This window comes from Necator americanus, chromosome I (assembly GCF_031761385.1).
Source record: "Necator americanus strain Aroian chromosome I, whole genome shotgun sequence".
Lineage (NCBI taxonomy): Eukaryota > Metazoa > Nematoda > Chromadorea > Rhabditida > Ancylostomatidae > Necator > Necator americanus.
Genome location: NC_087371.1, coordinates 16,471,513 through 16,484,262, shown reverse-complemented (window position 1 = coordinate 16,484,262; position 12,750 = coordinate 16,471,513). Strand labels below are relative to the sequence as shown.

The window sequence follows — 12,750 nt, the reverse complement described above, 5'->3', positions numbered from 1 at the left end:
CACACACACACAACGCGCGTTATTATATAGCATGATATAATAACGCGCGCGTGTATGTGTATGTATATGTATATGTATATATGTGTATGTATATGTACATCTATGTGTGTGTGACCACATAACAAAAATATATAGCTATGTATGTTAACCTTGATAAGGCAAGTTTGTTTCTCTCATATGTTAGTGAGGGTCAATATATACTTCCAAATTTGCATACTATAATGCTATGTAATAACGAGCTTATTTTGTCACGCGTTTGCGTCTGTGTATGCGTGTCTCAGTCAAGAAGTTCCAAAAAGAGGGAGACCGACACCGTGGCGTCGGTTTGGTGCGCTGGAGCCTCAACGCAGTAAAAATGGGTGAGACGGGTCCTGCGGCGTTGAATTCGTGCCCCTGAGTCAGATAGGTGTAAAATGGGGTTTGAAGGGACCCATGGGGTCGGAATGGTGTTTCTATGGTCCCTTCGCATATCTATATTTCCCAGTATGTCTCCTGATGCTGTTGGCATCCTTTCTTCAAAAAGAGAAAACACACGTGCGAACGCCTGATCAAATACAATTTATAGTAGCTAACAGTTCACGCGATCTGAGGTAGAACGTTACTTTTATCACTACGACAGTGATGTTCATATCATTCCATGTTAGCACATCATTCTGTGCTAATAGTTGAGAACGGAGGAGACCCATACTTTGAGTAATGTTTCCAAATTGTGGAGATTTAATTTTTGAAAAAACATAGATGTAAAATAAGTTTGACTGTTCTCCAAATATAGAACTGACTCATTTAGGGGAAAACCATAAAATCTTTCATCTGTGCTTAAATTTTCGGGTAAAAAAATTGAAGAGAGCGTCGATAGAAAAAAGCAATTCTAATTTTACAAAAATGTCGCTGCTGTTATTTCTTATTGATCGGTGAAAGCGAGCGAAGCGAACACCAAAGAAAAAATTCTTGAAGTCCGACTTTAGCCGGACGTCCAGGCTGGTATAATCACCTTCACCTTGATCACCTTGACTCCCGTTGATCTTCGAACTGGTCGAGCGGACGCCAGTAATTCTTCCATTAGCCCCGGTCGCGTGCCAGAGTAGCCCAGTGGTTCCTCCTTTCGCGTGGGACACGAAGAGCATCATATTTTTCTTTGAAGGACTTCGTGAAGAAATCTGACCATCGGGTCGGCGGTCTTCCTGTAGTGCGCTTAGTATCGCGGGGAACACAGTCGCTCACAGCTCCGGTCCAACGGTTGTCATTAAAGCGCATCACGTGTCCGGCCCACCTTATTTTACTTTCCTTGGCAAACGCGGCGGCGTCTCTAATCTTCGATCGCTGACGTAGGAGAGAACTTCGAATCCCGTCCCTCACTTGCGTGAAACGGGATACTCCTAGCATCACTCTCTCAACTGCGCGTTCAATGACGCTCACTGCGTTTTCTTTCTGCTTGCGAAATGCTCAGGTTTCCGAAGCATTGGTCAAAGCAGGAAGTACGGTGGTGTTGAAGAGGTGAGCACGGAGCCGGGTGTTCCTGGTCTTCTTCACTACATCCTCGATGCGCTTGTACGCTCCCCAAGCCGCTCGTCTGCTCAGGCTCGGGGGTCAGGTCGTTGATCATTTTCAATTCCCGACAGAGGTAAACATAGTTGGTGCATTCGGATATGTTCGTTCCGTTGAGCGTGAGTGGGGCATCCGAGACCCATCCGTTCCTCATGAACATCGTTTTTTGTAGATTCAGCTGAAGACCGATGCATCCACATGTTTCGTCGAATTCGGTCAGCATTCGTTCCGCTTGGCTGATGCTAGGTGTTATCAGTACGATGTCATCAACAAAGCGCAAATGGTGTAGACGGGCCGACCATCAACCTCCACTCCCATGTAGTCTCATTCCAACTTTCGCATTGCCTTCTCGAGGGTGGCTGTGAATATTTTGGGTGAGATTGTATCACCCTGTCGGATCCCCCTCTTCACGTCAATGATGATGTTCTTGTAGAATGGCGAAATTTCGGTCATGAAGTTACTGTACAACTCTCGAAGTACCTTTATGTACTGAGTAGGGACGCCTTGGTTGTCCAAGGCTTCCACGACCGCCTCCGTCTCAACTGAGTCGAAGGTCTTCTTTAAGTCGATGAAGGTGATACAGAGCGGCATCTTGTACTCTCGTGATACCTCGATGAGTTTCGAAACAGTGTGAATGTAGTCAATAGTGCTGAATCTTTTTCGAAACCCTGCTTGCTCACATGGCTGTCCTTCATCCAAGACTTTTTCAATCCTATTAAGGATTACTCTTGTAAAGAGCTTGTAGATGACGGACAGTAGGTAGATTGGACGATAGTTGCCGATGTCATGTGGATCTCCCTTTTTATACAACAACACGGTCTGGCTGGTCTTCCACTGCTTAGGAACCTTGCATTCCGACAGGTAACGTGTGAAGATCCTCGCCAGGGTGTTGATGAGTACTGGCGGAAGGTTCTTCAGGTGTTCTGGTTTTATTCTGTCGGAACCGGGTGCCGTTAGATTTCTTACCAACATGATAGTATGTCGTATTTCAGGCGGGAGAACCTTTGGAATGACATGTCCGTCTTCCCTCAGATGGTGAGGAGGCAAGTGGACATGGCTGTCGAAGAGATCAGAGTAGAAGTCGTAGATGATTTTTTCCATTCTCCTTCTCGATGCGATGGTTGTTCCCTTCCCGTTCCGGAGAGCAGTCATCCTCGTCTTGGGACTGGCGAAGTCTCGACAGGCTCAGCGGATGCTTTTTCCCGCCTCTGCAGCTTCAGCTAGCACTTCTGTTCTTCTCTCTTTAAAGTCTTCCTTTATCGCCTCTCTGCAAAGCGTTGCGAGCACGGACGTGAGTTCTTGGTTCCCTGCGACTCTCAGCCTTCTTCGCACAGTCGTGAAGGTGTTCAACGAGCCGGTCACATTCCTCGTCGATGTTGTCCATTGCGGAATCTTTCCAAAAGCCGGCTAGCGTAGCGAAGAGATCCCAGTTGCTAATAGTTCTGGGATTTCTCCCTCTGAACTTGGCGGCTTTTTCTGCTCTCCTTGTGAAGGGAAATCCTCCTCAGAGAAGGCGATGGTCCGATCCCGCATAGAACTTTGATAAAACAGCGACGTCCGTCAGGCAGTACCTTTTATTGACGATGATGTGGTCTATTTCATTACGGTACCCTCCACCGGGTGACTCCCACGTCCAGCGTAGAGAGGAGGGCTTCTGGAATTGCGAGTTCCCATGGATGGTCTTAGTCGTCATGATGATCTCGGAGAGCCTCTCCCCCTGGTCATTCCATTGTAGGCCGTGGGTCCCGATGTGAAGTTTCTCCGGCATTTTTCTTGGGCCAACCTTAGCGTTGAAATCGCCAATTATGACCTTGTAGAAGGCATGATCTTCTTGGTAGAACTTCTCCAGGTCCATATAGAAAGCTTCGACTTCTTCGTAGCTTGATGTTGGAGCGTAAGCGACGAAGATAGTCAAAGCTGGTATTGGGCCACATCTTCTCATCCGCAGACGTCCGATTCGGGTCGTAAGTTGTTCGAAAGAGTCGATGTTCTTTTCCATATTCGTGTTGACGAGGACGCCAACTCCACCAACACCTCTACTGTCACATGTTCCTAAGAACAGCTCTTCTCCAGTTTCATATATGGCGTTGAGAGGGGGACGTCGTCTCGTCGCTATGACGTCGTACTTGATCTTCTTGGCTTGCATCATCAGATCTTCGATGACCGCTTCCAATGCAATCGTAGGTGCCTTTTAAGTACAGATCGCCATCCTAGTCCTTTTCCGTTTCGGTAGCCTATATGATTCCTGCAACTCCGTCCTACCTGGCGCTACCGTGCCAAGCTTTCCTCCGAAATTAAGAGACGGTTTTCTATTACTGTGACATGCAAAAGAATTTCAAAACCCATGGGCAGATTGAAAGCCTCTAGCCCCATGAGTTTCCCGGAGTGGACATGTGGAGCTTATTTGTTGGAGGCGACTCCAAACCGCCTTCCTTGCACCTCGCAGAGGCTTTTGGCCGGACCGACATGCTGGATACAAGGATGTCGTGAGTCAGTCCTGGCTCAGCAGAAACAGGGACTCCATCCCCTGAATCCACCCGCTTCTCCGGGCAAGCACAAAGTCGCTTTTGGTCCGCGATTAGCCCCCTATCCGCCACCCGGGGACTCGCCACGTAGCCTCGCGACTAACCGGCTGTGATCCCTCTAGTGAGGGAGATCCGTGGCTGGTATAATAATGGTATAATATTACGCTTTTATGATATCCTTACCTAGCTTCTGACGTTTAATGACCGTTTTTCCTCTTCAGGGCGTTTGGATCTGAAATTTCTGGTTCTTTTCATTCATATGTATTTGTCACGTTTGCACGTACATTTATTACACAAAGTAACAAACACAACAAAGTACACAACAACTACAAGTCAACAACTTCACGAACTGAAATGACACCCTGAAACGTGCATAGTCAAAGACATCAGATAATAACCGTAAGAAATCATTGGTTTCACAGGTAGATGTTGTCGGCAACAACACGAAAAATCTGATAACTATAACTTGATAACAATTAGAGCAAAAATCACAACACTACAAAAACAACAATAGCTACATCATGAATCAGGCTGCAGTGAAATACTCCTTCTTTATATAGGCAGGAAAACCCCTCTCCTCTCCTCGTTTACAACAATTCAAAAAAAAAAAAAACTACAGCCGCTCAGTGCAACATTTTTAATGCTATTCTTGGTTGTTCTGATACTATAACTAAGAACAATATCAGAACAACAAAGAACAGCAGAGATAATACGGCAGGATCTGAGTGACATCATTAAAAAATACCCTGTGTTTTTGCAAGTACCTGTGCATAGTGTGATAAGATCATTAGTAAGTAAACCTCATGATAACCGCGAACAATCAGTAAAAACCAAACTGAACCTTTGTCATGAGCGGTGTGAAGAGAGAAGTCAGCTACCGCAGTTGCACAAGAGATTCCGTAAGGAATGTATACGGCAATGTCGTGACTCTCTAGACCAACTGTGTGCACTGACAAAATAAATGGAATGTAGATAAGATGTTCCTCCTCAAAATGCACCTAACAATAAACGAAGAGTGGAAACGGAATGAAAAGTTTTAACGTGCACATATGCGTGCCGCGTGCTTGTAGTTCATCACTCAAAATGTGGATATGCCACAAGCCAATTAAAAATCCGCCTTCGAAAATACAATATTTGTCATACATGTTTTGAAAACCATATTCTTCTGCGCTGAAAAAGCGAATGAAAACTGGTTTCTTTTTTTTTCATTTTTACTTCGTACGAATTCGCAGAAGGAAAACCCATGAGGACATCTCAACATATACTAGTCGAGTAAAAAGTAGAATAAAAGTGTGGTGAAAGGGAAAACCTTGGCGAAACCTTGATATGAGTCTAGTTGTTTGATCATAAAATAAAAAAGTAAAAGATACATACAAGATACAAATATAAAAGTAAAAGGTCGGAAGAACGACCTTTTACTTTTATCTTTGTAGCCAAACAACTTGCTATTTTATTTTAAGGAAAGGTGTTAATTTTTCGAATTCTGCCCTCAGAACAAGTACTTTTTTCACATGTAGTTGCTCTCAGTTCGAAAAAGCCATCGAAAAATTAAGGTTTAAACAGTCTTTGATGGTTAGCGTGACTTTATTTTCAAGAATTTTAATCATTTTTATTTTTAGCTCTAGTTTTTCAGTGATGATAATTGACTTGAATTGCTTAACTAACACAATTTACGACGTTGACTGAAGAAACCCAGAATCTGACAAAACAATGAGCTTCCTTCAAAAGAATGAAAAGAAAGTGGAACAACGATAACCAAGGACCACTATTCTCGATTCCTGAAGTAAAAATACCTAATAAAACACACTTGAGCTGTGCCAAGTTATCGCATTCGGTTCATTTGCCTGCTGGAATCGATCTCTTCAGAAGTATAGTTGGGTCAAAACGACATGAAGCACAGACCGTTACGTAAGCGACCGCAGTGCGGTCGAGAAGCGGTTGCAATCGAGGTGGGACCATGGCGAACAGCAGAGGTGAGTGGCGGCAGTGAGGGTCCTTACGCGATCCCAACCGTTACGCTCCACCGCTCCGCTTCGAGCGCAGCCGCTTGCGCAAATGTCCGTGCTTCATGTCGTATTGACCTGACTACAGTTATCCACCTTGCCGTCAAATCCCATGTGTAGGGGGGCACATTTTACTTGAGGCCTAAATGTGGTTCCGGTGGCGGCCTGGCGGGTTAAACGGCTGCACTGACGGTCGCGCAGTAGCCGCTCTAGTGGGTTTGGAGTGCGCTAGGTGGTGGCCGTTCTACCGCTTTTCTGGCTCTTTAGCGGACTTGGAGCTCCGCTTGGTTGAAGGCATGTGTGCGAATTCATTTTGATTTGAATGAAAATAATTTAGAACTTGAATAACGAACAGGGCATGACCGCTTCTGTTGTTTACTGTCACCTAGCACATCTTCATTAAGCTGTTGTTTCCAGAAGTACTTATTCCACTGTGAGCAAAGCTAGCGCGTCTGCACTAGCTGCTAACGTTCATCTAATAGTTTGCACTTTGCATTGTAAGTTACTTCTGGAGATATCTGTAAAGCTGACAGTGTTGGTTAGAACGTGACGTTATGACATGTGCTAGTGTGGATTTGGCAGGGACTTAGGTGACTCTTACTTCCGCAATTTTCAGCCTATCCCTTTTGCTACATCTAAAAGTTGTTTGCTCGCAGCTACCCCTTCAATCTCGGTCTTAGAAACACTTTTTTCTTGGGTTTCTTTTTCGTCTATCTTTTCAAAAATATGTGGACTTGGGTTGTGCAGACGTCTGAAAGATGCTTGCTGAACGGCTATCTGTGATATACTTTTATGGACAAACATGTCTCTTACGGCCTATAATGATTCGAGGGTGAATCATCTAAAACAAGCTGAATGAAAAAGATGGTGGGCGTTAACACAAATATGAAGGAAAACTTATTTAAAGTGGTCATCAGATAGTATCTGAAAAACAAAAATAAATGACTTGGTATTAGGATTTCAACGTCAAACACCAGTCAAGTCGTACGCTCTGTGAAGGTTCACGGAAATTAATCATGAGGATTTAGATACTTGAGAACAGGCAATAGAGATGAAGGCTTTCAGAGATTCTCGAACTTTTCCCTGGTTCTTAGCAGCGATATCCTTTTTTCGTTTTTCGTAAGCAAACATAACATGAGCAGGTGTTGGTAATTTCTATCCGCTTATGCTAGCATAGTACCTTTAGAAACATTCTTTCGTTTCATACTACCACCATTTTTTAATGTAGAGATCTGCTCTGTTGTCGAACTCACAAGTAGCAGAAGGAAGATTCCTTCGGTTGCCTTGATAGAAGTTAGAAGCCTTCTATATTCGAGACGATTTCACGACCAATTCTCGCAATCATAGGCTCTCAGCATGTGATGGAGCCGCAGATACATAAGAGCTAGCAGCGAGCAAGCCTGCCGCTACGCGATCGCCCGCGCAGCCGTTTAAGTCGATTTAGATGGGCCCTGGCGGGTTAAAGGCATCACCCCACGAACCTGAGGTGGTACGGATTTCAGGCGGAGTATTCGTATACAGCATAGTAGATTATGGAGAGGGGGTGATTCCGTCCATTTCTTCCTAATTGCCTTATAAAACGGCTCGGAAGATGCGGCGCGTGCACAAGGCTGGCACGCTCCAATCGAGTCGAACTCGTTGTAGAAAGTAGCACGCCGGAACGCTTGAAGCCGTATCTTCCGGGCTGTTTTTTACGGCAATTAGGAAGAGATGGACGGAATCACAATTCTCTCCATAGTCTGCGATCCCGTATACGAATATTCTACCTAAAATCCGTATCTCAGTTTCGCAGGGTGATACCTTTTAATAAACTTGTCACTGCGACATCCTATCTTCAATTCCACTTTTTCACGTTTCGTTTGACACAGTGTGCAGTAGCTTCTGTCATCCTTCGTTTGTGTCGCATGTACATAATTATGCGAACCATTGGATACTGCGGAAGAAACGATAACTCATGTGTTATACAAATTTTATACATATGCGCTTACAAACGTTGGTGTTAAGGCAGTTGAGTGGGACAGCCCTGCCGCGCTAGGATCTACCTGTGCTCGCGTAGACGCGCTGTACTTTTACGGAGTGCTAACTGACCATACAACAAGAAATCGTTTCTGAGCGGGAAATGGCTTTCCCGTTCGAAAAGCATTTGAGAAGGCATCATCAGTCGACAGATCATTACTTTAAATGAATGGCTCAGTCAGTCGGGGCCCTATGACCTCATGATTCTCATCACCACATTCGACATTTGTACCACAGCTATGACTGGAGTAATAACTTCGACAACACGGAGGCTACAGTGGAAGGTGATGACTATGCAAGCTAAGCGTCGCTACTGGTTATTCATGGTTATGAAACATTTTTTAGTCTTGACGTCGCTTGCAAACTGCGCCACTTATCCATACTCAGTCATTTTGCCACTCGGCAAAGATTCACCGAATTCCCCGCATTCGAAATTTCTTTTGATGAGTACCTACAACTCTCGAAGTACCTTTATGTACCGAGTAGAAACATAAAGGTATTTCGAGAGTGTCCATTGCTTCTATGACCACTTCCGCCTCAACTAAGTCCAGGGTCTTCTTTAAGTCGGTGAAGCATCAGCATGATTCATAGCCGCATCTTGTACTGTAGCGATTTCTCGATGACTTTTGAAACAACGTGAATGTGATCAGTGTCTAGCTTGTTTAAACAGGAATTGTAAATTTTGTGGGCATACATTGTTGATTGTACTTTGTTGATTGTTATATTTGATCCTACCGTTCTAAATAAAATCACACGAACTCTTGATCTCTGATGCTACTGTACGATCGTGCATGACTCTGATAAAAAGGTACATAGAAGTTTGACAAATGCATATAATCAAAAAACATAAAAAGTACCTGCAAACAAGTGGCAGCCCACATAACTGTGAAAGATAGGTGAGAAAAGCAAACAATAACCCAGAAAATCAGCAACCACTCCCAGGAATAATAAATTATTATTTTCCCGCTTTGCTGTGAAATTGCAAGTATTAACAGTGCACACATTTCACGCTTTAGCAAGCAACTACCTGTAGCGTGTACTGGAGGCCTCACCGCAGATTTCGTCACGTGGTGAAAAAAAAAACAAAGCCAGATATCGTAACTGTTGAATATCTCCGGAATTTGATGCGGAAGTGTTAAGCTTCAACTGGATATTCTGGTGCGACTGTAACTGTATGTAATTGGTCAGTAGGGAGATTTTGTAACTACCCTTGATTCTTTGACGAAGAATATGAAATGAACAGCAGAGGAATTGTTCTCGATGCAAAGCACTTTTAACCTTATAAACTGTTTGTAAACTTGCCACAACGATGACTTTCATTTCATGGATCTCGGCTGGTAGAATCTGCATCATGTTATCTTAGACCGCACTTTTGACGTAAATGTCGCACATAAATTATTAATAACTGATTTGTTTACGTATGTAATTGGGTTACTCACGCAGGTTCTGCAAAATAGCTCACAATATAGAGGATCCAAGATCTCTATATATCTATTAATGTTGGCGTATAATACTCCATTTGCTTGTAACGTTTTACTCGCTCTGTAGTTCATGATTTGCTCATGTTTCATTTGAAAGCTAGCTTAATGTTATCTTTCGGCCGATCTTACTCACATACCTAGATGGCCCGTCTTTACTCGACGTGATGGCCCTAGCATCTCTTCCACTTTGTTCCTTTGCCATTGTATTGTGCCATGTTCTCAAGTTTCATGAGTGACGCTGACGAGGTCCTTGAGCCCTATCCAGCTGAGCTCACAGCTGGTCCACCCGTGTATCGAACACATCACCCCATCTCGTCGGCGGTCTCCCTCGAGGGCATTTAGCATCTCTTTGTATCCACTCTAGCATTTTTATGGTCCATTTATCGTCGATACTTCTCAAAATATGACCGGCCCATCTATGCTTTGCTTTCGATATATATTCCGCTGGGTCGCGAAGGCGGGATATCGCTCGTAAGTCGGAGCTGCAAAGACCAGCTAGGTCAGGAACCGGTTTGAGCGCCGGTTAGACTTAAGAAGACATCTCTCAAGGTCTCTGTGAATAGTGAGTAGCTTCCTAGACCTGGCAGCGGTGTCTGAGCACGCTGCGTAACAGAGCGCTGGAAGAACTGTCGAGTCAAACAGATGGGCACGGAGATTTTGATCGGTCAGTTGGTCCGTGGCTTTCCCTATGGGTGCGAATGCTGCCCAAGCTGTTCCCGTCCTTCTATTCATTTCTTACTTCAAGTCGTTCTCCACATTCACAGAACGTCCGAGGTATACGTATTGCGATGTTTCCTCGATTTTCTTCAAGTTGAGTTGGGACCCTTCAAGTTGTACTCCTCCGTCCTCGCAGTACGCGTTTTTTATGAACTGTGTCTTCTTTCTTTTTATTCGCAGTCTTGTTCTCTTCAATGCTTCGTTCACTTCCTTGATCATCGTTTCTGCTTCATTGGTAGTTCTCGAAAGAAGAACGATGCAGTCTGCAAAATGGAGGTTGGAATGGAATCTTTCATCAACACGTATGCCCTTTTCTTCCCAAGAAAATGATTACATTATTCATTCGATTGCATTAGATTGATTGAATAGCTTCGGCGATATAGTATCGCCCTTTCCGGTGAGCGAGCGGTGGAAAAGCTGTATCTTAGTAGTGGATCGGTCGTAGCAATTGGTTAGTGTCCTCACATACGATCCGTCCAAGCCTTGACCGACCAGCGCTGACAGTATTGCATTCGTTTCTGCGCTTTCGAAAGCTTTCTCATAGTCGACGAAGCTTGAAAGGGGCAGGCGGTATTCCCGGAAACCTCTATGACCCTAGACACGGTGTGGATGCGGTCCAAGCAGCTGAACCCCTGACCGAATCCAGCTTATTCTTGAGGCTGGGCTTCATCCAGCGTCCTAGATATGGGCGTGGGGATGAGCTTGGTGAATACTTTGTACAACCCGCTCAGCAAGCATGTCGGACAGTAGTTCCGAAGGTTCCCTCGGTTACCTTTCTTATGGATAAGAACGGTTTGCAAGGTCTTCCACTGGTCTGAGATCCTTTCTTTCTGTTCGGAGATTCTTTTGACACAGGAGTTGATGAACGGAAAAGGTTCGAGAAGAACCTCTCCGCAATGATTTCCATCTCACGACGAGAAGAAGTGCAAGTCCCGTCTTCGCTCAGCAAGACTGCTAGCGGAATATTACTTTTGCGGAGATCCCTGCGGTACTCCTTTGGACTTGTTCTTCAATGTGCGATGCATTCGGATCAAAACTCAAAGTCCTACTTCTTTCCAACAATTCCCCGGTGGTCTTCGGAAATCGATCCAAGTTTGTCGTGCGTGGTTTCGAGGTACGTTCAGCACAGGCTCGTGATCCTCTGAGCAGCACTGCATAGTCTATGCTTGAGTCCTCCTCGATGTGTCAGTAACCTTGGAACAAGGAGTCCTCGAGTACGCAATCGTCGTAGACGACTTCTTTTCCCCTTCGTTGCCGATAGCAGACGTTGTTTTCTATCGTGTGGATGAGTCCTATTTTGGATTTTTTCAAAGGAGACGGTGATCAGAACCACTACAAAAGCCTGATACTACTAAGAAATCAAGCGCACACCACCTCCGGTTGGTGAGTATGTGGTCGATCTCCGCAGAGTCCCGCCATTGGGCGATTTTCATGTCCACCGACGCTGATCCTTCTTCATGAGAAGAGAATTTCCATGAAAGAGGCGAGCGACGGATAACAGCCTTGTGAGATGATTGCCATTTACATTCCAGTCTCCTATTCCAGATCTTCCGACCCCATATTTCTCTTCTGTAGCCTTTCTTAATTTTGCGTTGAAGTCCCCTTCAACGAATTTGTAGAAGGACTTTTCGTTGCGGATCATTTCCTCCTCATAAAACGCGTCCAATTTGGATTCATCAGCTGCTGAGGTTGCTGAGTAGCAGTTGATGATGCTGCTGGGTTTTAGGCGCGGAGGGCGAAGGCGAAGAATGGCCAAACGAGGTGACAGGATCTCGTGAGAATCGGCAAGATGGATGGGTGTACAACAAAACCAACACCGCCTACATTTCGCGACGGAATTTTCTCTCCACGAGTAACGAGTGTGCGGTCATTCATCTGTCGTACGTCGCTCCTTCTGCACTTGGTCTCCTGCAGAGGAATCACGTGAAACTTGGTAGCTCCGAGAAGAGCATGCAGGTCAGTGTCTGTGGACACTATTCTCGCGTTGTAAGTACATAGTCTGAGACAGTCTCCATGCCGAGTCGTGCGTGTGTCACCTTGGTCCGTCTTGGGCAACCTGAGATTTCATCGCCTCTCACCGGTCGCCTTACCGTCCGACGTCTGAGACGGCAGGGGCCAGTGTACAGGGTACTGAGGCAGTGATTTTGGTGGTGTGGCAAAAGACTTTTTTTCCAAACTAAGCAGCGTTGCCAGCTTTCACCACAGGTCATATGGATCAGGTAGCCACCCTGCGACATTCTGCTGAGACGGTGCTTAATCTTAGCAGTAGTTTTGCTCTAGCTAGGCTTCCGATTCGAAAGCCTACGTAAGAGTAAAGTCGGAATGTCGGATGTGTCGAACACAACTTTGGAGACGCTGCCGGATGACGAACCTCCGCTGTGCATCGTAGTTCGGCGCCCGTAGTCACCTGCACTATGAGGCAGTAAACCGTTGTGGAGGTCAGCTAGTCAGTGGTCTAGAAAT

At 45.2% G+C, this 12,750-nt stretch overlaps 6 protein-coding genes across 7 annotated transcripts; 2 read left to right on the top strand and 4 right to left on the bottom strand.

Moving 5' to 3' along the window:
• Window positions 1-1,059: 1,059 nt before the first annotated feature.
• On the bottom strand, window positions 1,060-1,383 carry RB195_005781 (uncharacterized protein; the record flags this gene model as incomplete). Its single annotated transcript, XM_064178514.1, has 1 exon — window positions 1,060-1,383. The coding sequence occupies one exon, from the start codon at window positions 1,381-1,383 to the stop codon at window positions 1,060-1,062; it is 324 nt and encodes a 107-aa protein (XP_064035553.1).
• Window positions 1,384-1,402: 19 nt separating this feature from the next.
• On the bottom strand, window positions 1,403-1,768 carry RB195_005780 (uncharacterized protein; the record flags this gene model as incomplete). Its single annotated transcript, XM_064178513.1, has 1 exon — window positions 1,403-1,768. One exon carries the CDS (start codon window positions 1,766-1,768, stop codon window positions 1,403-1,405), a length of 366 nt encoding a protein of 121 aa, XP_064035552.1.
• A 101-nt stretch (window positions 1,769-1,869) lies between these two features.
• RB195_005779 (uncharacterized protein) lies at window positions 1,870-2,697 on the bottom strand (the record flags this gene model as incomplete). Its single annotated transcript, XM_064178512.1, has 1 exon — window positions 1,870-2,697. One exon carries the CDS (start codon window positions 2,695-2,697, stop codon window positions 1,870-1,872), a length of 828 nt encoding a protein of 275 aa, XP_064035551.1.
• A 91-nt stretch (window positions 2,698-2,788) lies between these two features.
• RB195_005778 (uncharacterized protein) lies at window positions 2,789-3,694 on the bottom strand (the record flags this gene model as incomplete). 2 transcript variants are annotated; one of them, XM_064178511.1, is made up of 2 exons in its annotated part: window positions 2,789-3,002; window positions 3,117-3,694. In XM_064178511.1, the coding sequence occupies 2 exons, from the start codon at window positions 3,692-3,694 to the stop codon at window positions 2,789-2,791; spliced, it is 792 nt and encodes a 263-aa protein (XP_064035549.1). The 2 variants fall into 2 exon arrangements, with proteins under 2 accessions (XP_064035549.1, XP_064035550.1); XM_064178510.1 differs by lacking the exon at window positions 2,789-3,002 and having other exon boundaries at window positions 3,050-3,694.
• A 195-nt stretch (window positions 3,695-3,889) lies between these two features.
• RB195_005777 (uncharacterized protein) lies at window positions 3,890-4,183 on the top strand (the record flags this gene model as incomplete). Its single annotated transcript, XM_064178509.1, has 1 exon — window positions 3,890-4,183. The coding sequence occupies one exon, from the start codon at window positions 3,890-3,892 to the stop codon at window positions 4,181-4,183; it is 294 nt and encodes a 97-aa protein (XP_064035548.1).
• A 6,075-nt stretch (window positions 4,184-10,258) lies between these two features.
• On the top strand, window positions 10,259-12,690 carry RB195_005776 (uncharacterized protein; the record flags this gene model as incomplete). The annotated part of the gene is made up of 5 exons (XM_064178508.1): window positions 10,259-10,344; window positions 10,832-11,079; window positions 12,014-12,243; window positions 12,292-12,414; window positions 12,568-12,690. 5 exons carry the CDS (start codon window positions 10,259-10,261, stop codon window positions 12,688-12,690), a joined length of 810 nt encoding a protein of 269 aa, XP_064035547.1.
• Window positions 12,691-12,750: the final 60 nt, after the last annotated feature.